The sequence below is a fragment of the Nannospalax galili genome, unplaced genomic scaffold, assembly GCF_000622305.1.
Source record: "Nannospalax galili isolate Female #2095 unplaced genomic scaffold, S.galili_v1.0 scaffold543, whole genome shotgun sequence".
NCBI lineage: Eukaryota > Metazoa > Chordata > Mammalia > Rodentia > Spalacidae > Nannospalax > Nannospalax galili.
The window spans coordinates 2174298-2200319 of NW_008352270.1; the positions used below are offsets into that span (position 1 = coordinate 2174298).

A 26022-nucleotide genomic window follows, 5' to 3' on the forward strand; every position below is an offset into this window, starting at 1 on the left:
TCATATCCTTTAGTTTGTAAATAATATATATATTTTTAATTGTGTGTGTGTGTGTGTGTACACATGCACACTTAGTTTGATGTTCTATCCTGTCTATTGTGAGCAATCATGTAATGAACCTTGGAGGGCAGATATATCTGCAAGATACTAAGACACTGTTTCTTTCCTTTTAGGTATATACCAAGAACTGGGATTGCTGGCTGATATTGTAGGCAGTTCTTTTTTTTTTTAACTTCAAACTTTCCATGATGGCTGTACCAATTAGCATTCCTACCAACAATACAAGTTTTTGCAAGTGTCCCCATTCTGTTGTTATATATAATTGTTTTCTTTGGTCTCCTTTTCGGGTTGAGGCAGTCCCTTCTGCTTGTTTTTGTGTGCATAGCTTGGGGTGTCACATAAAAAACATCACCACCAAGATCAGTGTCAAAGAGGTTTCCTCCTATTTTCTTCCACAAGTTGGATAGTTTCATGGCTCATGCATTTTGAGATAATACATAAAGTGTGCTAGGGACCTAGTTTCATTCTTCTGCATGTGAAAATGCAGTTTTCTCACTGTTGAAGAGATGATCTTTTCCTGTGTTCTTGCCACTGCCAAAAATAAGTCAACCATCTGTGTGTGGCTTGATTTCTGGTTCTCCGTTGTGGTCTGTTGGCTTATATGTCCACACTCAGGCCAGTACTGTACTGTTTGTAGTAATATAGCTTTGAAATACAGTTTCAAGTTAGGAAGCGTGGTGCCTTCATGTTTGTTCTTATTCAAGATTGCTTTGGCTACCCAGGTTCCATATGACTTCTAGAATGTTCTCTTTCCCTTTTTGGAAAATCTTTTTGTAGCATGGTCCTGTGCTTTGTTACTTTTGCTGATTCTTTCAAAGAACTTTTGTTTTGCCAGTGGAATGTGAGCTCAATTTTTTTCAGAATTCTATTTGCAGACATTCTTCCAAGACTGTCTTGAGGGTTTATTCTTCCTAAAAGGCCTTGTGTCTGCTTTTGTTTGGTGTTTTGGCTTAACTGTTTGGGGGGATTTGGGGTTTTTTTGTTTCGTCTATTTTTTTTTGTGTGTGTGTGTGTGTGAGAAGCACATAGCTACTGTAAATTTGAGCTCCCAAGTGGATGTGAATAGGCTACTGTTCAGGAACTCCAGAGGGAAATCTTTGCTCTCCCTACTTTAAAAAAAAATTTATGTGTGTGTTATGCCTACATAAGTGTACCCATGTTGTGCAGTACCCACGGAAATCAAAAAGATGGTGTTGGATCCCCTGGAACTGGAGTTACAGACGGTTGTTAGCTGCCATGTGGGTTCTGGGACTCAAACCCAGGTCTTCAGCAAGAGCAGTCTGGGCTTTTAACCACTCACTGAGCCAGTGCTCCAGCCCCTGCTCTGCTTCTTAAATGAAAGCTGATATAGGTTCCATGGTGTTAGGAACTCTTTGAAGCTCTTCATTTTCTGCCAAAAGACTGTGTCAGATTCCATCTTTCACTCAGGTCCGAGGCTTGGTGTCTGAGGTCAGCCCTGAGGGGAACTAATGTGCTGGAATTTGCTTCCTCCTCTGGGCCAATGCTTCTGAACAACATTTTTCCTTCCAACATTTCTCTTACTGTAATAGACATTGTCGGGAAGGGAGGACGGGTGCCCTCCCTTGTCTTCTTGAAGAATGAATTCAGTCAAGACATAGATGGAAGTTTACTTCACAAAGCAGTAGTTTAGTTAAATAAAGTTAAACAGAGCACTCAAAGAGGGAGTGGAGTGGGCTGCTCCAAGGCAGGGAGCAGCCCAGTAGGCACTGTGCTGTGCATTTTACAGATGTTTCATGAATATTTGTGAGATAGGTATTAGAGCATCCAGGCCCTAGCAGAGAACACCAAAGGAAAGTCCTGCCCATCTCTGACACCACCAGCAGGAGTTAGCCCACCCCTACTACCTAGAGTTGGGGTAACTTGAAGGTAACATTGCCCTATCCTCATCTAGTCAGCTTGGCTATCTCATACCAGTAACCTGCCACATTTTAACATTTGATTCACACATTTGTTTTTGAAATAACACTACTTTTTATGAACCCAACAATGTAGTTAAAAGAACATTCAAGGGGTTGGAGAGATGGCTCAGTGGTTAAAAGCACTGGCTGCTCTTGCAGAAGACCTGGGTTCAATTCCTAGTATCCACATGGTGGCTAACAACCATTTGTAACTCCAGTTCCAGGGAATCCAACGCCTTCTTCTTACCTCTGCAGGCACTACATGACACAGATGTACTTACATACATGCAGGTAATACACACATACACATAAAATAAAAATAAAATAAAATAGTAAAAGAAAGAACATTTAAAAATTTGAGCAACATTTGTAATGTTTTGTAGCAAAAATGTTTTGGTATCTATTGTCTAAAATATTGTCATAAATGGAAATTTTGACTAATTTTTTTTCCCTTTGAGACAGGGTTTCACTGCACAGACCAGGCTAGCCTTGAACTCACAGAGCTCACCTGCCTCTGCCTCTGCACATGCTGGGATTAAAGGTGTGTGCCAGCATGCTTGTCCTAAAATTTGATTGATTTTTGAAAGGTCTTTGGGGGAAATATTGGAAGAAGCTTTTCCCCATTTCAAAGTAAAATAAAATCCCCTACAATAGGTCTACATTTCTCTGCATAACAGCATACAAGATTTTATTCTTTGTTGCTGGTGATGCATCTTTACTGGAGAGAAGCCTCTGAGAAACTGGGTTAGAGAGACACTGTTTACAACATTCCTGTGTCCACAGCCACATTACTCTGAACATGCTGAATTGTGTCTAATCTAGGAAGCTAAGTGGACTCCAGCTTGGTTAGCACTTGGATGGGAGATAAAAATAACCATGCAAAAATGCTGCTTAGTAGAGCCCCTGACATATTACTGAATAAACGGTAGAGTGCATATATCTAAACATATATTAATAATACACACGTGTATTAAATATTTCACTAACCTTAGAGAAATATTTGATCCAACACCATCTTCTTCTTGAAATTCCAAGAATTCTTCCGACAGGAAGACCTGTACTGCTTTCCAGTTTTTTAAACGTGGAAGGAGTTTTCAGGTAAAGAGTGCCTTTGATGAGGAAGATGATCCGAGTCTTTAGCAGGCTCACGGCCTCCACGCTGTGCCTGTCTGCATCACTGAGGACATTCGGAGGGACTCTCACTGCGACCCACGTCCGGAAGGAATCGTTTGTCTGAAAGGTTTCCAGTTCTGAGATCACGAGAGCGAAGGAAGGAACGCATGCGCTCCAGGTGGTCATGAGTGGGCTCCCGGCTGGCAGAGTGAGTGGTAAATACTGCGGGATCTCAGGCATGGTTAACATAGGGAACGTCAACAGGAAAGGGAGATTTGCAATAAAGCAGTCTTGGAATGCCACTTGGTTGCCTTTAATCTCTTTTAGTAAATCTTCTGAGGTCATTGGTAAACGAATGACCCAGGTTCTAAGAAGAGAAAAATGGGGCGGGGGAGAATACAATGATCTCTCTTTTCTCTGATTCATATTGTGTAGCTTATTGTATTTTAAATTTTTAAAGTTTTTATCAACATAAACCCCTGGATAAAACAAATAATAATGAAATGTTATCATTTCTGTGGAGGCCAGAAGAGGGCATCAGGTCCCCTGGAACTGGAATTAACAGACGGTTGTTAGCCTCCATGTGGGTGCTGGGAACTGAACCTGGGTCCTCTAGGAGAGTAGCCAGTTCTCTTAACCACTGAGCCACCTCTCTAGTCTCAATCTATTGCTTTCTTATATAACCTGGAAAGATGTATCTCTTCCATACCATGCCCACTCATACATCTTCTCTCTACAACCTTAAAATTAATTATATCACACTGATTTAACTGATGAGTCATACTATCCTATATATGTAAAGCAGATAAGAAGTATTGTAGGATGGATGTGGAGAAATTGGAACCTTCATATACTGCTGATGGAAATGTAAAATGGTATACCCATTCCTCAAATATTAAACATGGAGATACCCTATGATCTAGAAATTTTACTCCCAAGTATGTACTGAAGAGAAATGAAAACATACTGACACTTGAAAGTCTTGGCACAGCAGCATGATTCTTAACAGTGCCAAAGAGGAAATAGCCAAGATGCTCATCAACTAAAGGATGAGCATATTAAATATGGTCTATTCATAGAGCAGTGGCAATGGCTGCATATTGTGACTATACCAAAGGCATTGGATTGGTCTGAACCATATTTTCATTAGAATATTTTATTTATTTTTATTTTAGGTGTATGAGGTGTGTTACCTGCACATATGTAAGTGCACCTCTGTCATGCAATATCCGAAGAGATCAGAAGAGGGCATAGGATTCCCTGGGACTGGAGTTATGGATGGTCGTTAGCCACCATGTGGGTGCTGGGAACTGAACCCGGGTCCTCTGCAAGAGTAGCCAGTGCTCTTAACCACTGAGCCATCTCTCCTGGACCATATATATATATATATATATAAATGTGCAGGCTGGCCTCAACTCGATCTCAGAGATCTGTCTTTCTCTGCCTCGTGAATGCTGGGCTTAAAGGCGTGTGCCACCACACCCAGCTCTGAACATCATCATCATCATCATCATCATCATCATTGTTATTATTTATGAGTGTATTGCCTGCATGTGTGTAAGTGTACCCATGCTGTGCAATGCCCACAGAGGTCAGAAGAAGGCATCAGATCCCCTGGAACTGGAGTTACAGATGGTTGTTACCCACCATGTGGGTGCTAAAAATCAAACCCCGGGTCCTCTGCAAGAGTAGTCAGTGCTCTTAACTGCTGAGCCATCTCTCCAACCCCTGAACCATATTTTTAAAGTGTGGATTATATGGCATGTAAGTTACATCTCAATAAAGCTGTTAAAGCAGGTAAGAAACAAGTGTTATTTTAACCTGCCTCCCTTTCTCCTACATCAGAGAGGGCCTTTAATTTGATTTTACAGGACTGCTTTTCCTACCTTCCTACTTCCCAAGCTTTATAAAATCAGGAAGAATTTTAGTTCCAGCTTATTGTTTCTTGAAAGATACTTTGTCTCCCACAAAAGGCACTCCTCACCCTACCTACAAATTTAATTTTTCTGCATCTCTTAGAATGCGTCTATTTTCTCAGGGTACTTTGAAGGCTCTCGTAATAAAACCCCTTCACACACACTTAGAAGACTCCCCCAATTTTGAACTTCTTCAATAATGAGGATATTAACTCTTTAGGAAAGCCCTCTCCACTCCCCTCTCCTCCAGGCCCAAGTTGGGGCCTTCCTGTATGTTCCATGGTACCCTGGGCTGACCTCTACCAGGACATCTCTGCTCATTTCCTTCCTTAACTATGTGTATGTAGGAGGATCTGTGTGTATGTATGGACACTGGTGGAGGCAGTGACTGTTACATCTATCATACCTCAGTGGGACACTTTCATGAACCAGCAGGGAACATTTGAGGCTCTTGGACTGAGGGCTAGGGTCTAACTCAAATAGTGAAGTACTCAAGAATTTGATTGGCATTTTCTGAGTTGATCATTAGTTGGGATTATCACAAATATGTTTTGTATCATAAAAGAATTCCCTTGGAAATCATGTCAGATGCATTCATAAAATTCCATTAAGGTTTTCAAAATCTCTAAAAATTTCTGATTTGCATTTTTTAGTTAAAGATGAATTTAATATTTAAAATTTAAAAATTCACTACCCCTCCATCAATATGGTATCTGGGAGATAAGTTTTCCTCTTCAAAACTGTATGTATTGTGGGATGCTGTCCCAAAGTTGCCAACTGCTTGCTCAGTATTTGGGAATTCTGGAAAAAAATAAAAATAAAAATGCTCTTTTATTATTTCCACAGCCAAAAGCGTTCTGAAATACTTAGATGTGTTTGATAAGGAGTTAAATTTGTTCTTCTAGGTAAAACATTGTTTATGGTTATAAATTCAACGTATTTTCAAGATTTAGCCTTTTTTTATGTTAACCGTCTAGCCTCTTCCGCGTGAGAACTTTATAAATTATAAATGTCACAGAATGGGGTTATAGCTCAGTAGTACATCGCTTTGCCCTAACTGTAAAAATAAGTGAATAAGTCATAGTACAATAGCCAACATATAGAAAAACACACTTGTACTGTTGGAATCCACTATAAACTAAGACTGGAGATTCTTAAATACAAAAAGGTAAGATTTTTTTAAAAGATTTGTTTTTGTTTTATGTGTATGAGTGTTTTGCTTGCATGTATGTAAGTAAACCAAGTGCGTGCAATGCTCTCAGAGGACAGAAGAGGTGTTGGATCCCTTGGAGCTGGAATTACTGTTGGGATTTGAACCCAGGTCCTCTATATGAACAGCCAGTGCTCTTAATTACTGAGTCATTTCCAGCCCCAACATTTAGTGCATTTTCATCAGACCTACCAAGTACAAGATTCTACGACACGTCTATGTTATCCCATGTTATTACGGTCTATATGAACACCATTTTCAATGGCTGCATGATATTATATTGAATGCATTATCACCATTTACCCAACATTCACCTATGGTAGTTTATCTTTTTCACTATTCTGTGACATTCTATGGACATAATAAAGTCTTTCTATAGTTAAGACTAGAGCTTTTGAGCTGGGCGTGGTGGTGCACCCCTGTAGTCCCAGCATTTGGGAGGCAGAGGCAGGTGGATCTCTGTGAGTTCAAGGCCAGCCTGGTCTACATAGTGAGTTCCAGGCCAGCCGGGGCTGCAGGGAGACCCTGTTTCAAAAAGACAAAAAAAAAATTGCTTTTGATAGCTTGGAAAAGTGATGACTGGGTGAAAAGTTATGTATACTTTAAAAACTCTTGGTGTAATATGTATTGACCATTGACCAAATGATTTCTAAAAGGAGCATGTCCATTTATTTCTATTTCTAGGAATTCATGACAAAGCCTCACTACCCTACTGTCCTATCGTCAATCCCTGTGGTGTTATTCTCTGTCTCTGTTTTTCTGTATGTATGTGTGGCGTGGTGCATGCACGTGAGTTTGTGGTGTGAGAGCTTTTGCATACATGTGGCTCAGGGCAGGACATCATCTCCATTCCTCTGTTGCTCATGACCTTATTGTCTTGTGACAGGGTCTCTCACTGCATGTGAAACTCACCATTTCAGCTAGCCTGGCTGGCCAGCAAACTCTCCAGGATCCACCAGTCTCTGCCCACCTCCCCCATGCTGAGGTTACAGGCATGCACAGCTATGCCTGGTTTTTACATGTGTGCATAAATTGGAACTCAGGTCCTCATGCTTACAGAACAACTGTTTTTACCCACTGAACTATCTCCCCAGGCCTCTCTGTTACTCTTAAAAAAAATTCACATTTATTTATTCATTCATTCACTTATTTTACTTATTTGTGTGTGTGTGTGTGTGTGTGTGTGTGTGTGTGTGTACATGTGAGGCATGGCACATACATGTAGAGATCGGAGGACGGCTTGCGGGGGTGATTCTCTCCTTCTACTACGTGGGTCCAGGGGATCAGATTAAGGTTGTCAGTCTTAGCAGCCTCTTTAACCACTGAATCATCTTGGTGGTCCTATGTTACTGTTCTTAGAAGTTTATTTCTATTTCTAACATTAGTCTGTAATTATACATGTTATTAACCATACTAAATGCACTTCTGTTTATTTTTTAGTTTTCTGTCATCAGCATGTGATTCACTGGGCTGGCCTTTTCCATTTAGAGCCCTTCATTAATGCTAATACTTCCACACTAACTTTCTTTGCTGCTCTAGCAAAGGTTCTCAGCATCTGACCTTGAGCTTCTCTCATCTCACAGTATATTCCCTTCTTGGCGATCCCCTTTGCTCACATGGCTTCAAGTACCATCCAAGTCCTACCTAACTCCCAAGTTGTTTTGTTTGCTTTTTAAACTTTTACAAAAACTTTATTGAGAATTTTATACATGCATATAAGGTGTTTTGATCAAATCCATGCCCACTTCCTCCCCTCCAACTCCTCCCATATCTCCCCATCACTTTTTTTTCTGATAACTTCATGCACTCTTTCTTCTTAATTTATTTTTATGGGACTTTTGGTTACTCTAACATTCCCCCTCTGAAGAGGTAACCCTAAATCTTTTAAGGATTAGATACAGGCTCCCAAATACTTTTGACATTTTTGGCCTTTGGAACAGAGTATGTTGCTAACAGTCCCAAGGACATTTTGACTTTTAGCCAAGAAACTGGCTACTTTTCTTTGGGGTCTTTTTACCCTAACTGCCTAGCCAATTCCTACCTCCTGTTTTTTTTTTTGTTTTGTTTTGTTTTTTTTTTGTTTTTTTGCTTTGTCTTTTTGAGCCCAGCCCTACCTCCTATTTTTATCATGCCATCCTCTGGAAGGGTTACCCAAATTGCCAATAGGGAATAGGAACACAGACTGCTCTGGCTTCTTCCATGTTGAACAGGGATGCAGGGTGAGGCAATTGGAGTACCCTTTCAGTGGGTCTATCTAAAAGACTCCATAACTTAAAAAAATTGCATAACTCTTATCTTTAAGAGGGAAAAGAAAGTCCTCGAATCCTGAATAGGAGATGTGAAGGAGAAGTAAAGGCAAGAGTAATTAGCATTACAAGTTCCAGACAGGGAACTAGAAAAAATTAAGAACAGAGCAGTTTTCAAATGATCATATGAGAGTCCATTGGAATTTCTTGACAAGGGCTTCCAAAAGCATCCCTCTGTTGGGTTCTTCCTCATTTTTTCTTTTGTCTGCCAAGGCTGGACTCTAGAGTAATGGATTCAGGATTTTCTTTCAGACACTTTGATAGCTGTTGGAGTAGAATCAGTGTCAGTTCCCTCTCAAAGGCTTCCAAATAGGAGGAGAAAACAAATTTATCCATCATTTTAGAACAATAGCTGGTTGTCTCCCTTAGTTACAGGTGGGCACTACAGTATTGCAGACCAAGATTTGAAGTCTTACATCTGAGCAGCACATTCTGGTTAGGAACAAAATCATCAATGAGAAATAATTGTCTAAATAACTTTTTATATAGACTTAAGTCTAATGTCTGGGAAGTGTAACCCCTTGAACTCTTAAAGAAGTACATTGATGACTTTACTCTTTGGTTATACTTTCCTTTTGGGTGTTTAAGGCCATATGGTTGGCCCAAATAAATCAATTTATTTTTACACTTAAGGTCACTTGAGGATCTGTTCCTCAGGAGTCACATGGGCTTGGGAGGAGTTCCTGGCTCTTTTTTTTTTTTTAAACCAGTCCATCTATGTGAAGATAAGTCAAAGGTCCTGTTCGACCATGTCTGGTTTCGCTTGGAAGCATGGAGGAAATGTTTCCTCTAAGTTCACCCTCCTCTTTGTATACTGGACACTTGTTTTACTCCATCTCGTGGATAACTCCCAAGTTTTACAGTTAGCTCAAGATCCACATACCAAATGATATTCTTTTTTTCTTTTATTTTTATTTTGTGTGTACATGTGCATTGCCTGCATGTAGGTAAGTGCACCGTGTCATGCAATGCCCTCGAAGGACAGAAGAGACTGTCAGATCCCCTGGAACTGGAGTTATGAACAGTTGTTAGCTGCCATGTGGGTGCTGGGATTCAAACCTGGGTCTTCTGCAAAACCAGTCAGTGTTCTTTTTTTTTTAGCTCTTACAAAAACTTTATTGAGAATTTTATACATGCATATAAGATGTTTTGATCAATTCCATGTCCACTCCCTCCCCTCTAACATTCCCCCTCTGAAGAGGTAACTCTAAAATATTTTAAGGATTAGATACAAGTTCCCAAATACTTTTGACATGTTGACAGTTTTTGCCTTTGGAACAGAGTGTGTTGCTAACAGGCCCAAGGACATTTTGACAAGAACAGTCAGTGTTCTTAACCGCTGAGCCATCTCTCCAGCCCCCAAATGATATTCTTAACCCTAACCTTTGGTTGTCTCACAAGCACTTCAAACCAATGTCCAAAAGTGAATTGCTAGCTGGGCATGGTGGTTCACACCTTTAATACCAGCACTCCGAAGGCAGAGGCAGGTGGATCTCTGTGAGATCAGCCTGGCCTACATAGTGAGTTCCAGGACAGATGGGGCTACAGATGGGGTTTTTTTGTCTCAAAAAAACCAAAAACAAAACAAAAAAGGGGTGGGGGAGCTAGAGAGATGGGTCAGTCAGTGGTTAAGAGCACTGGCTGCTCTTGCAGAGGACCCAGGTTTGGTTCCCAGCACCTACATGGCACCTAACAACTGTTTTAACTCCAGTTCCAGGAGATCTGATGCCCTCTTCTGACCTCCATGGGCACCGCACAACACAGGTGCATTTACATACATGCAGACAATATACTCATATACATAAAATAAAAATAATCAACAAAATACTTTTTAAAAAAACAAAAAACCCAAATAAACAAACAAACAAGAGTGAACTGCTGCCTTGAGCTTGTGCTTCTCAAACTTCCATCTGTAAATACTTACTGAGTGAATAAAGGAAAAAGGTTTGCATCCAGGAGAGGGTAGCTCTCTCATAGTACAGCTGTGAGAGAAAGGAAACCCCAGGGTGGGTGGAGTTATTCTGCTTAGGAAATGGGAAGGAAGACAATGACTTGAGTGCAGTAGACAGGGACTTAGAGGAAAGATATACAGGGGCATATCACACTGTGCAGGTGGAAAATAGTTTGGATTTTATTCCTAGTACAATGAGCAAGGAATTGGAGGAATTTTTAAATAGGATTTAAAATTATTTCAAAACACTTTGAGTCACAAGAAGTTGTTGTATATCCCTTCTCTACAGTTCCTCAATGACAACACACATTCCTAATGTATTGTCAAAAATCAAGAAATTGATGTGTAGTCTAGAGAGATGGCTCAGTGGTTAAAAGCTTGTACTAAAGGCTGGAGAGATGGCTCAGTAGTCAAGAACATTGGCTGCTCTTGCAGAGGATCCAGGTTCAGTTCCCAGCACCCACACAGTGAACAACCATCTGTAACTCCAGTTCTAGGGGATCTGATGTTCTCTTCTGGCCTCTGCAGGCACTGTACACTCATGGTACAATTACATACCTGTAGACATAACACTTATACACAGAAAATAAAAATAAATAGATAAAATTTTAAAAAGAGCTTATACTGTTCTTCCAGAAGACCTGAATTCAGCTCTCAGCATCCACAACATGTGGCTCACAACTCCCTATAACCCCTAGCTCCAGAGGATCTGATACCTTTCTCTAGCCTCTGCAGGCACCTGTGGCAGACACTCATACAGACAAACATAAATTAAAAAATCAAAATTACAAAAGAAACTGATCTTGATACAACACTATTAACTTAGATAAAGATTTTATTTAGGTTTACCAAGTTTTATGGGTATTCTTTTTCTTTTTTGGCTAGTTCTGTGACATTTTGTCACACGTGTAGATTCTTGTATCCACCTCTACAATCAGAACACAGAATTAAGTATGTCACAGAGAAGAAACTCCTTCTTGCTACCACTTAAGAGTCATAACTAGCTGGGTATGGTGGCATCCACCTAAAATCCCAACACTTAGGTGGCTGAGGGAAGAGGATCGTGAGTTCCAGGCCAGCCAGGCTACATAGCAAGACCCTATACAGAGACATAACTCCTCACAAACCCTGATTTCTGAAAGCCACTAGCTGTTTTCCACCATGACAATTTTGTCACTTCTCAAATATAATATAATTATAAATTACATGTCTAAAGATCTTGCTTGACCTGATGTCAGCGTCTTTAGTTGTAGCCACCGTGGTAGGTCCTGGGTAGCCGTTGCTAGTTCCCCATCACAGTCCCCTAGAATATTAAAATGAACAATCAAACAAACAAACACAACCACGACAGAGTGAAAGGTGGGGCTTTCTAACCAGGTTCTGGTACCATCTGTGCCAGGAAAGATGAACAGCCTTGTTAGCAACTTGGTTTAAACCAGGGACATTCCGACTTAATTCTTGGATTTAAGTCACTTTTATCTTGACCACTATGCAAGCCTTCTTCCTCTGACCCAAATTTCAGGAATACAGTGGTCTTCTGCCACCCTTGGCCACTCCCGTCAGTGAGTCTGCAATCGGCTGTACTTGGTATAATCCTCCATATTCTATCTCTTGTTTCTCAAAACAGTGTAACACTTTGAAAGTGGCTTTTAAACGCAGCAGCCAAGTGGCTCATTCCATCAATGTGAGAGGTTGCTTTTTGTCAGTGTTTTATTATAGCATCAGAAAAGCAAATTAGAACAGCCAGAAAGTTAAAAAAAAGTATTAAAATCAGATCAAACCAATGATGGGAATATGTCAAAAGGGACAGACTAGCCAAATGAGTAAGTTCTCAGTAAACAGAGAAGTATGCGCTGTAACCCACAACACAAGTATGAGTCCACATTGGTACAAGCAAAGTACTGAACAAGCCAGCCAGGGTAACAGATAGTTCTGTCACACAGAAGAATTTTTAATTATGTAAACTTATTCATTTATTATTATTATATTATTATTATTATTATTAATTTTTGAGACAGCATTTCCCTATAGTCCCAGCTGGCCTGGAACTCACTATGTAGATCAGGCTGGCCTGAATCTCACAGAGTTCTGCCTGCCTCTACCTCCTGAGTGTGGGGATCAATGGCATGTGCCACCGAGTCCAGTTGTAAACCCCTTTATTAAGAAAGTGGAGGGCTGGAGAAATGGCTCAGTGGTTAAGAGCAGTGGCTGTTCAAAGCCTAAGGGATGATTGCAGAAGAGGTGACAGAAAGATTGTAAGTGTTAAGGTTCAGATAGCCCTGCCCCCTCACCAACAGGATCCCAAGGACTTCTCAAGCTCCTGAGAAAAGGGAACCTCGCTGATAAGCACCTTGGTCTTTGAAGTCAAGAGAAGCAGACTTTTCTCCACTGTTTGGCCAACACAGTAGGCTTCCCCTTTGATCTCTAAAGAGGACAGGTTTTAACAGTCCCACTCTCCCACTTCCCCCCTACCCAACTTTAAAAAAATACATCTTCCCGCCTTCTTCGGGAAGCAGAAGCCTCCCTTTTAAAAAGACCCCAGCAGACATTTTCCCTGCCAGGAAGGGAATCTCTCCCATGTGTTCCTTTGCTAATAAACCCTATTTTGATGGAGTTTTATCTGTGTCCTGGTGCCTCCTCCTCCATTCGCTTGTTCTCTGCCAACTTTTTACCTATCAGTAAGAGCCAAAGGTAGTGGATGACCAGAAGGAAACAGAGTTTTCTAGACAGCAGGGAAGTTACTCATATGAACTCACAGCAGTGGTGACAACATATACGAGTACCATGTAAGCTCATGTCAGACAAAATGCAGGCATAGATGTTGGGAATTGGGTTAAGAAACCCCAACCCTACCAGGATCCAGTGGGTGCATCCCCACTGAAGGACACGTGGGGACACAAATTTGACTCAAATATGTTCTATAAAAATGAAAAAAAAAAAAAAAAAAAAAAAAAAAAACCGGGAGACGGCCTGGGTATGGGTCTGGCCTCCTCGTGGTGTAGATGGAATCCCCAAACTGGCCAAAACCCATGGAGAACAGACGCTGCAGAGACATGAAAGTTCAGTGCCTTGCCTCAATGGGAGGAAGATCATCCCACACCTACCACCCCTCCAAGGCTCGGACTTTTTCGGAAGAGGTTGGCAGAAAGACTGTAAGAGCCAGGGGAAGGGGTGGGGTGTCAACTGGAAGTGTCCTCTGACCACTCTGCTGGCAAGCTGTAGTCACACCTCCTTCCACACTCACCAAGGAGTCCAGGGGGAGTCAGTTACCCCTCCCACCCAATCGGTCAACCTTAGCTGCATGTGGGGGAAGGGGCAAAGGACATAGACGCCCAGAACACCAAGAGGAACCTCTCTCACAATTTTGTATGGCTGTCGGGAGGTCACAGGATCTGTATTTGAGTGTGGACTTTATGGCAAAGCTGTAAATGTGGGACTCCCACTCTTCTGTAAATTAACCACTACCTTATGCTCTGTTGAAAAAAAAAAAAAAAGAGCACTACCTGCTCTTGCAGAGGACCTGGGTTTGGTTCCCAGCTCCCACATGGCAGCTCACAACTGACTTTAAATCCATTTCTAGGGGATCGAATGCCCTCTTCTGGCCTCCATGGCCCTTACATGAATGTGGTATACTTACATATATGCTAATAAAACACTCAAACACATAAAATTTAAATTTAAAAAAGTGAAAGAGCATGAGGGGCCAAGACGATGCGCCAGCAGTTAAAGGAACTTCCCATCAAGCTCGGCCATCTAAGTTGGATCCTTGGGACATATATGCTGGAAGGAGACTTGTCCTCTGAAACCCCCCCACACACACTGTGGCATGTATGTACACATGCACATGCATGTACACACACACAATGAATGAATTAATAAATAAATGTAGAAAAAAAAGAAAGTGGAATGACACCGCATAGTGAGAACAAGAGAGAAAGCAAGAATAGAAAGTTAAGTTTCCAGGGCTGGGGATTTGGCTCAGAGGTTAAGAGTACTGACTGCTCTTACAGAGGACACATGGTGGCTAACAACCATCTGTAACGCCAGTTCCAGGAGAATCTAAAACCCTCTTCTGACCTATGTGGGCATTAGCATGACATGGGTGCACTTACATACATGCTGACAACATACTTATACACATAAAATTAAAATAATAAAATATTTTAAAAAAAGAAAATTAAGTTTCCAGTAGAAGACACAACCTCAAACAAATCCATGAGGGGTGATGCTGACTGACAAGTCACACTGACAGCATGGATCCTTGGAATGATGTCATGGGAACAACTCTGGACCATGGTGATCTTTCTCCTAGGGACATCTAGTTCCACTCTTACTATGAGAAAAATCTCAGACAAATCCCAGTTTATTGACATTCTGTACAATACTTGACCAGGAATCTTTGAAACTGTGAAAGTCATAAAAATGTCTAGAAACTGTTACAACCAAGAAGTACTCACGAGGAGACAAGACTGAACATAATGAGATCCTGAATGGGATCTGGAAACAGGAAAGGAAGACTAGGAAAACTGAGGAAAGAAGATTATAAACGTGGATTTTGGCTGAAAACAATGTGTCAATATTTGTTCAATAATTGTGACAAATATACAAGTATAAGAGAATGATAGGGGACAGTATGTCCAATAATTGTGTAAATGTAAACTCATTTTAAAATAAAAGCTTTATTTTAAAAATGAATGCAAGGTGAGAAACTGCAAACCTTATATTTCAAAACTTTTTTTTTTTTTGGTCTTTTTGAGTCAGGATCTCCCTCCAGCCCCAGCTGGCCTGGAATTCACTATGTAGACCAGCCTGGTCTTGAACTCACAGAGATCCTCCTGCCTCTGCTTCCCAAGTGCTGGAATTAAAGGCGTGCACCACCATGCCCAGCTTTAAAAACTTTTTCAAAACAGAGGAAGAGACGGGGCACTGATGTCCATATTCCAAGGGTGGATTCATAGCTGGACATCTTTCTTGTATTTATTAAACACAATAAAACATGAATATTTATCCCACACTGGTTTTCCATTTTAATGTGGATACTGTGTTCAATTAAAAAATAAATGTGAGGCTGGAGAGATGGCTCAGTAGTTAAGAGCACACACTGCTCTTGCAGAGGATCTGGGTTCAATTCCCAGCACCCACATGATGGTTAACAACCATTCATAACTCCAGTTCTAGTGGATCTGAATCCCTCTTCTGACCTCTATGGGCACTGCATGACATGGGTGCACTTGTACATATACAGGCAATACACTCATACACATAAAATAATTTTTTAAAAAGTGAAAACATTTTTAGGTAGTAAGAAACTATCAACGTCAAATAAGAGATCTGTTAACAAAATAATATGTCTCTACCATTGATATGAATATGTAAGTGAATGGGTCTAAGACCACATTAGAAAGAATTAGTGACTCTGAGGTCAGTTAAAATAAATCTAAGGGCTGGTGAGACAACTCAGAGGGTAAGTCATTTGCCAAGCAAGCTTAACTACCTGAGTTTAATCCCCAGAACACACATAAAGGTGGACAGAAAGAATCAACTCCACAAAGTTGTCCCTTGGCCTCCACACATGTAGTGGCATGCTCCCTACAACATATCACGTGTGCATACACACACATATACACATATACACACATGTACACACACATACACAGATACTATACATACACACATATATACACACATACACACTGTGATGGCTAATCTTGCTTGTCAACTTGACTAGATCTGGAATTAACTAAGAAATGAGGGATTTTCTTGATCAGATTTTGACTCTAGAAAACCCATCCTAAACGTGGGTGGAAACTTCTGGTGACAGCCCAGATAAAAGGATATGGCAGAAGGGAGCTTTTGCTTTGTGCCTGCTTGCCTTCTCCCTCACTGGAGAGTTTATCTATTCTGTTGCTGTGGCATTCCTTCACCAATATCAGATTCAACTTCTTTGGGTTCCGACATAAACTGAAGACCAGCAACTCTACGGGAATCATCCAGCCCTTCAATGCCAGATCGGGACACATCCATCCTCATGAATTGCACAACCACCAGATTCTCAGGCTCTCTAGTGGGTGACTGAGTTGGACTACCTAGACTATATATAGACTGTAAGCCAACCTAATAAATCGTGTGTGTGTGTGTGTGTGTGTGTATTCTATTAGTTATGTTCCTTCAGAGAACCTTGACTAACCACACACACACACACACACACACACACACAGAGTTCCTCACACACTACAATATGATGGTCTCGTGAGAGAAAATAATGGTCTATACTGGTATACTGGTTTTCCTCAATATGTTTTAATTGTAACAGAATACAGAATTTAAATTTTGAGAGAGGTAAATTCACAACAAATAAAAGGCCGATTTAGTCCCTGTGTTACACCTTTAGGAAATCCTAAGGTAGTAGACATATTTTTGAGGCATGGCTTCAGTGGGGACACTCACAGGGCATCTTTAAGGCACACTGATGACCAGTCTCTCCAACAGTGATAGGAAGAATGCGCCATACAGAGGGGTTTATAATTGTACAGATCAAGCAAGGTTTCAAAATACCAAGAGATGGCTAAACCAAACAAGTGGATGCTAACAATGTTTCAAATTAGCTCCAGGCAGTTTTAACACCCTATGAGTCTAGATTATACATGGCTCTCAAAAACAGATAGGTAGCATGTGATCTGACCTATGGCAATGTTTGCACTCACCAGGGAAGGTGTCTCTGCATTCCACAGCAATTCATCTATGTCGGCTTTTTCTGGATCAAACACCCATATAGTGACATCCTGGAAAAGAAAGTATGGGCAGCACAAATTAGACTCAATGGGTTATAAAAAAAAAAAGACATGAAATTAGGAGGGTGGTAGGGGGTGGATGATCTTGGAGGAGTTAAGGAGAGGAGTGGGGGTGAATAGGATCAAAACACATTATGTAGGGGCTGGAGGGATGGCTCAGTGGTTAAGAGCACTGGCTGTTCTTGCAGATGACCCGGGTTTTCTTCCCAGCAATCACATGGTGGCTAACAATTGTCTTTAACTCCAGTTCCAGGGGATCTGACACCTTCTTCTGGCTCCACAGGCACCTTATGCATGGATGCACTTACATACATGCAGGTAAAACACACACATAAAAATAAAAATAAAGTAGTTATAAAAACAAAACCAAAATACATTGTGTATATGTATGAAATTCTCAAAGAATAAAAACATGGTAGAGATTAAAATATATGTGCATTTCCTTATATTTTATACAAGCTTCATTTAGTTGTGGCCAAACCACCAAAACTTTTCTACTTATTTAAATTTTTTCATTGTTTTCCACTTTAGGATGTCAAAAGCAGAGTATGTATTTTTTAATTTAAAAAATTCTATTCTCATTGCTTTTTTAAAAAATATTTTTGGTTTATTTTTATTTATGTCTATGAATGTTTTGCCCGCATGTATGTAAATGTACCACATGCATGCCATGCCCAAAGGAGCCAGAAGAGGGCAATGGAGCCCCTGGAACTGGAGTTATAGATGGTTGTTTGCCACCAAGTGGGTGCTGAGAACCAAACCTGGGTCCTTTCCAAGAGTGGACTGTGCTCTTAACTGCTGAGCCATCTCTCCAGAACCTAGCATTACTTTCTTTTTTTTTAAAATTTCTACTGTATTTAATTCTAAAAACTATTAACCAGCTGTTCAATTAATGTATCATAAGAATCTACAAGTTAAAAGGAAAAAAAGACTGAAGGCTAAACGTAGTACTAAAACATTAGATTTGAATGGGCTCATCACACTAAAAATAAACAAATCCACCTCCACACCCAGAAAACTATCTGTGAACTAAAATTACAATGAAGGTTGAAAATAGGGAGATAAACTTTAGAGGAACATTAAAGAAATGAAAACCTAAGTGAATAATTATCAGTTTGAACTGGTTCAATACAAGCTGATTATTAAAGCATCTGATCTGGTTGCATCACTCATTGGTGGGAATCGTTAACTACATCCCATTTCTCTTTGGATACAGCACCCTCTTCTCCTTGCATATGCTTTGGATCTCTTAGTATGTTATTTACATGCTGTACCTAGAGCATAAAGTGTTATTCCCTAAAGTTCCAAGGGGGTGTACACTGGATAGGTTCTTCCTTCCAGATGCTCTTCAGCTGCTGGGCCCATGATACATTGTTTTTCTTTCTTCCTCTGATGAAACCTCAGGACCAAAACTGATCTGCAGGGCAAGGACTTTAAATCCACAGAAGGGGAATGTACCATGCTGGAGCAGCCACCGGAAATCTCCTCTGGCCCCAGTTTTTGTGTACATCTCAGCTGTACTTCCCGTGGTTAAGGAAAGGAGGGCTAATTTATCCTTAAGAACACCAGACACAGAAGCCTGGGAGGTCGAAGGCAAACCCTTGGCACAGCAACCCTGTCCATCCAGCCCTTCAAGATTGCTGGCACACTGAACCAGTATAGTGGGAACTGAAATGTCACTAAATCAGCTTCCTGAACCTTTTGCTGTTCTTCAAGGATGTCACTGGTCAGAGTTCTTTTTGCAGGTTTCAATGCTTCCACCCCATAACTGAAGACTTTAGGATTAGAGAGACCACCAGTGATACTGTTTCTTCTAGCCCTTGGCTCAAAGTTCATGGCATATAAATTAGACAGTGACTGTGCAGCCCTGTTTCCTCAGTTCATCAATAGCCACTTTCTTCAGGGACCCAATGGAAGGACTTGGATTCTTAATGTGCATAGACAATAAACATTTTCTTGCCTGCCATGTTGGAGGAAGTTGGACTTTTTGGTGTGGCAGTCTGAGGTTTCAGGTACTGTCACTCTCCTTGGTGACTGTAACATTCTCATCTTCAAGGAGGGACACTCGACCAGGTTCAGGGCCATGAACTCCTAAAAGCCTGCCTGCTGTGGCTGTACATTAGCATTATTTTCTTCACGAAGTAATATAATTACATTGAAAGACTTTGTATAGGTTGGAGAATTTGGAAAGGGAGTGAATGGCAAACTCACATTATAGGAACAGTGACAAATTTCACATTATTGTTGAAGCTTGGTAGTAGTTTTGTCAACAATATTCAAAAATTATAGTAGGCATATAGAATATCAAGTTTATATTCTAAAATATAATCTAATCACATTTTTTTGAGACAGGGTCTCCTTGTAGTCCCAGCTGACCTGAACTCACTATGTAGACCAGGCTGGCCTTGAACTCACAACCATCTGCCTGCCTCTGCCTCCCAAGTGCTGGGATTAAGGGCGTGTGCCACCACACCCGGCGTAATCACATATTTTTAGTTTGAGAATTATATCATCTTAGTTATTACAGTTCTATTTCTTTTTTTTTTTTTCATACTTCCTAGAATGTGATTTTTATCTCTAGAAGTTCAGTTAGGGCATGGGTGAAGGCACACTGGGGCTGTAGAAGAGTAATGGAAAAATAATGAAAAACTTCTGGTGCCTGGTAGTGGGAGAGGTCCAACATCAAGGCCTGGATGCCCAGGGCCACATGTGGAGTGTGGACCACAGCTGGGCCTCAGGGGAGGTGAGAGCTCTATTCCAGAGAATCAGTCCTCCCAAGACCAGAATCTGCAAATAACAGAGGCTTCCCCTATCCCCAGCAAAAGGCAAAGCCTCTGCCATGCACAACCTGGGACCTCAGGGGAAAGGGTTGTGGGGAATGTAGTCACTTAGAGAAGACTGAAACTGCTACCAAACATCAGGAAGTCCTCCATGCTCTACTCTGCTCCACCATCAGTCCACCACCACAGGAATGTGGAACTGTGGCTCATGGTAGGGGTCCAAAGCTTCAGGCTCATGCGAGGGGACAACAGCTCAAGTTCACAGGAGATCACAACTCTAGCTCATGGGTTGGGGGGCATCCATCCAACTCCCAGGATGTTTCCACAGCTCCAGGTTCACATGAAGGGACCATAGCTCTGGGCTCACTGGAGGGGACCACAGCTCCAGGTTCACAGGAAAAGACTACAGCTCCAGCTCATGGGAGGGGACCACAGTTCCACAATGACCACAGCTGGATCACAGGAGGGGACTGTATTAGTTACAAGGGAAGAGTTTAGCTTACAGTTCCAAGGGGGTAAGGGTCCATCATGGTGGGGCAGCATAGTGGCAGAGGTGGTTGGAGCAGAAACAGAAGCTAAGCTCTCACATCTTCAATTGGGCACAGAAAACAGAGCAATTGGAGATCTGGCAAGGCTTAAGAACTCTCTAAGTCCACCACCAGTGACATGCTTCTGCCAGCATGGCCACACCTTCTAAGACCTCCCAAAACAGTGCCACCAACTGGAAACAAAATGTCCAAATACTTGGAGCCTATGGGGGACATTCTCATTCAATCCACCACATTCCACTCCATGGGCCCCATGGGTTCATGACTATATAAAAAGCAAAATACAGGGGCTGGACAGATGGCTCAGCAGTTAAGAGCACTGACTGCTCTTGCAGAGGACTCGGGTTCGATTCCCAGCACCCACATGGCGGCTATGAACCATCCTTAACTCCAGTTCCAGGGGAATCTGAATCGCTCTTCTGATCTCTGGGCATTGTGCGACACGGGTGCACTCACATACATGCAGGCAATACATTCATACACATAAAATAAAAATAATAAATGAAATAGTTAAAAAGGATTATCCTCTTCATATATATTTTTTTAAAAAGCAAAATGCATTTAGTTCAACCTTAAAAGTCCCCATGGTCTTTACCAGATTCAATACTATTCAAAAGTCCATGGACCAAAGTCTATTTTGAGACTTCAGGGCACTCTCTTAACAGCTTCCCTTTAAAATCAAAAGACAAACTATATATTCCCAACATACAGTGGAACCAAATACAGAGTCCCATTCCAAAAGGGAGGAATAGAGGCAGAGTGAGGAAATACTGGATCAAAACAAGATGGGAAACCAGGTTTATAAAGCTTAAAACCATAATTACATCATTCCAGGGGCAAAGCGAATAACCACAGTTACACCAGATCACCATAGTTACACTAGATTGGGGCCAAATCAGTTAACAAAGAGGTTTTCAGTTAATAATAAGTTTTAGTTAGGCTGGGTGGGGGAGTACTACCTGGCTACTTGTAAGTTTCCCAGTATTGTAGAAACAATGTACTCTCTGAAACTGCCTGCATGACACCTTCTACCTGGCTGGCTGCAGTGGGATTGGCTGGGAAAAAACAGGGTAAAGCCAAAGTCAGCTAGAGCAAAATGGAGTCAGTTTGGCCATCTCAGTTGTTAGCCGCCATGCAGATGCTGGGAAACAAACCCAGGCGCTCTGCAAAAGCAGCCAGTGCTCTTAACCACTGAGCCATCTCTCCAGCCCCTTGGTTTCTTTTTTGACCCATGGACATGTGTACTTAAATATTCCCCACATGGAATTATGTGTGATGGCATATGTCCATAATTCCAGCAATCTGGAGGCAGAGGCAAGAGGATTACAAATTCAAGAGTAGCCTGAACTACCTAGTGAGGCCCAGAAAAAAAAAAAAATTTGAACATGGAGATTTTTTAAGGTAATTTTTTCAGTGATTTCTAAGTTAATCGCCTGGCAGTTGCAGAATGTACTGCCCATGATCTCAGTCCTTTGACCTTTGTTGAGATTTATAGCCCATTGAAAACTCTGCATGCTTGAAATGGAGATATATTATGGGATATTAACTATAGTATCACCCACGGCCATTATATCAAATTTACTCATTGTTTCCAAATATAATTCCTGGGATTTTTAAAAGATATTTTATTTATCATTTTTATTTTATGTGTATGCATGTACTGTGTGCATGTAGGTAAGAGGCTGTTGGATCCCCTGGGACTGGAGTTACGGACAGTTGTTAGCTGCCATGTGGGTGCTGGGATTTGAACCCAGGTCTTCTGCAAGAACAGTGTTCTTAACCGCTGAGCCATCTCTCCAGCCCCCAATTCCTGGGTGTCCTAGTTTGTCTCTCCATTGCTGTGACAAAACACTCTGACCACTACCAACTTGGGGAGGAAAGGGTTTACTTTACCTTACATCTCCTGGGTCAGTTTATCAGGGAGCCAAGGTAGGAACTCAGGGCAGGAACCTGGAGGCAGAAGTTGGAGCACAGGCCATGGAGGAACACCATTTACTGGCTTGCTCCCCTGGTCCCTGCTCAACCTGCTTTCTTATGCAACACAGGCCCACCTGCCAGGGGTGGCACCACCCATAATATACCCACATCACTCAACAATCAAGAAGGTGCCCTCATAGACATGGCCACAGGCCAGTCCAATGAAGGCAGTTCCCCAATTGACGCTCCCTCAACCCAGGTGTGTCAAGTTGACACTAAAGCTATCCAGCACACTGGGATTTTTAAAATCTGCTATTGAGACATTCCTCTGAAGACGATTTTCTCTCTAAAAGCTTCTGTTTCCCTGCTGTTCTATGATGAGTTCAGTTGCAGGCTTATTTGCTTTTGTTGTGGTTCTTAGGTCTCTTAAGCATGAGGATGGAATTCTTTCTTTCTGAAATGCTAATCATGAGCTGGTAAGTACTGTAATGATGTTTTATGTTCTTTACTTTGATGATGTGCTAGATGATGCTGACAGATTCCTGGATGTGTAACAATAAAGCATCATAATATATCACTTCTTAGGTTTCTTCTAGATTTCTTTTAAAATTTTATTTATTATTATATATGGGCCTGTGTACCATGTGGGGAAGGCATACATGCCATGGTGTGTGTGTGGAAGTCAGAGGATAACTTTGGGGAGTCAGTGCTGTCTTTCCACCTTTATATGATTTCCAGGGATTGAACTTAGGTTTTTAGATTGCAGTGTAAGTGTCTTGACCTGCCGCGCCATCTCATATCTTCTAGGTATTTCTTGTTGCCATTTTATTTAAAAGTTTTACATATTAAAAAAAGACATGTTGGGGCTGGAGGATGGTTCAGCAGAGGCTCTGGGTTCGATTCCCAGTACCCATATGGCAACTAACAATGTGTGTAACTTCAGTTCCAGGGGACTCTAATGCTTTCTTCTGACCTCCTCAGGCATTGCATGACACGGATTCACTTACACACATGCAAGCAACACATTCATACACACAAAAATAAAAATAAAGTTTTTGGGGGGGTCTTTTTGAGACAGGGTCTCCCCGTAGGCCCAGCTGGCTTGGAACTCACTATGTAGTCCAGGCTGGCCTTGAATTCACAGAGATCTGCCTGCCTCTGCCTCCCGAGTGCTGGGACTAAAGGTGTGTCCCACCACGCTCAGCAATAAAGTTTTTTAAAAAATTTAAAAAGACATGTTAATGATTTTTTGGGAACTATATCAAGTTTTAGATTTTAGAATTATGCTAGATTTATAAAATAAATGAGAACTTTCTATAATGTTTTAAAATAAGCTACAATAGCATAAATGAAAGTTAGGGACTTGTCTTGCCTACTACTGTGTGTAGCACATAGGTTAAGAGATGCTAGAGATTAGATATTCATAATCTGTTGAAATATCATCAGCATTGTTTGCTCTTTAAAGCTTAAAAGAACTTAGATGAAACCATCTGTTGCTGGTGCCTTTCAAATATTAGCAGCTGAACTGTTTCCCTGGTCTCTTTGGTGGAATTTGGCCTAGCCAAATATTCTACTTCTGTGCTTAACTCTGTTAATACGTGTTGCTGGGCAAACCTCCCATCTAGACTTAAAAAGCATTACTAGGGAGTCAAATGCATTACATATTTTCCATAACTGTGATATATCTCCTTTTTTGTTTGGTTTTCTTTAGACAGGGTCTTGCTATGTAGCCCAGGCTAGCACAGAATTCATGATCCTCCTGTTACCACTCCCTAGTGCTGCGATTCCAGGTGTATGCCACCTTATACACCTTCCCTTTTCATTCTTTAAAAAAATTTGTTATTTTTTAAATTTTATATGTATGAGTGTTTTGCCTCCATATATGTAGGTGCACCCATGTCATGCAATGCCTACAGAGGCCAGAAGAAGGCATCAGATCCCCTGAACCTGGAGTTATGAATGGTTAGGCACCATGTGGGTGGTGGGGAACCAAATCTAGGTCCTCTAGCAGTCAGTGCTCTTAGCCACTGAGCCATCTCTCCAGCCACCCCTTTTTATTCTTAATCGCAAACGTTTTTATCAGTCTTGAGTGGCTTATCTACTTTATAGGTCTTTTCAAAGTTTTCAAATATATTTATCCTTTGCATTGTTTTCCTGACTTCCATCTTTTTTATTTTTAAATTATTTATTATTTATTTATTCTTTTTTGAGACAGGGTCTCCCTGTAGCCCCAGCTGGCCCTGGAACCAGCTATGTATACTAGGCTAGCCTTGAACTCACAGAAATCCACCTACCTCTGCCTCCTGAGTGCTGGGATTAAAGGTGTGTGCCACCAGGCTTGTGACTTCCATCTTAATGATTAAATCATTAATGATTAAGTCATCTGAGCTTTTTGTTTTATTTTCCTTGTTCATTTTATAATTCTTCAAGGTGGGAAGAAAATATCTTTTAAGATTTTTAAAAATCTTAAAGTCATTCATGCCTGTAGGTTTTGTCTGAGAATGGCTGTAGATATACATGTTTTGAAACGAAAGCTTGGGTTTTCATACATGCCTATACTTTAATGCATTGCCTGCTACTTTGAGCTTCTCTTTTCACAGTTATCCTTACAGCTGTGGTCTGGACCTTGAAGGGGACCAAAGGGTATGTGTTAAATACTCATCCCCAGGGGGTGGCTGTATTGGGAAGAGGTAGACGCTTTAAAGAGGTGAGGCCCAGTGGGAGGTTTCAGGTCACTGGGGTGTACCCTCAAGGAGGCTCATGGGATCCTGCACCTTCCTCTGTTCTGTATTTGTGGCTGTGGGGTGACAAGTTTCCCAAGTGCTGCAGCTGTGATGTGATGCCTTCCCACAGGCCCAAATGCAATGGGGACAGCCAACCGTGGACTGAAACCTCCAAATATTGAACTGAAGTAAACTCTCCTCATTAGCTGATTACCTCAGGTAGCTGTTATAGTAATGAAAAGCTAAGTTTTTGAGATGCATGCACTGTGTTATTCATTTCAGTAGTATGTTCTTCATTTTCTAAATATGTCACATGTTAGCTCTTGGGTCATTCCAACTTGTGACTATTGCAAATCAAGTTGCTATGACCATTCATTTTTGTAAGCCTTTCTGAGGACATGTTTTTATTTCTTTTGAGTCAATACCTAGGAGTGGAACTGGTAGGTCTAAGTTTTTGTTTTTTTTTTAATCATTTTTATGTGTATGAGTGTATTGCCTGGATGTATCTAAGTGCACCCCTGTCATGCAATGCCTATAGAGGTCAGAAGAGGGCATTGGATCCCCTGGAACTGGAGTTCCAATTAGCTGCCATGTGGGTGCTGGGATTTGAACCCTGGTCCTCTGCAAGAGCAGTTAGTGCTCTTAACTGCTGAGCCGTCTCTCCAGCCCCCTATGTTTTATTTTAAAAGAAACGGCCAGTTATCCAGTTTGGTAGTAAAATTTACTTACCAGCAATTTACAAAACCTAACTGTTCTTTTTTTTTTTTTATTCATTATTTTTTTTTATT

General features: G+C 41.2%; 1 protein-coding gene and 1 pseudogene across 1 annotated transcript in view; both read right to left on the reverse strand.

The window, feature by feature from the left end:
• Catspere (catsper channel auxiliary subunit epsilon) overlaps positions 1 to 18501 on the reverse strand; it is a 95910-nt gene extending 77409 nt beyond the window's left edge. The window contains exons 1-4 of the mRNA XM_008849187.1: positions 18481 to 18501; positions 17180 to 17257; positions 5703 to 5809; positions 2967 to 3459 (exon numbers count right to left, since the gene is read on the reverse strand). Of these exons, the coding sequence (XP_008847409.1) occupies positions 2967 to 3459; positions 5703 to 5809; positions 17180 to 17257; positions 18481 to 18501 (699 nt within the window). The remainder of the gene's footprint in view (positions 1 to 2966; positions 3460 to 5702; positions 5810 to 17179; positions 17258 to 18480) is intronic.
• Positions 18502 to 18555: 54 nt separating this feature from the next.
• LOC103746877 lies at positions 18556 to 19233 on the reverse strand (annotated as a pseudogene).
• Between the last annotated feature and the right edge of the window lie 6789 nt (positions 19234 to 26022).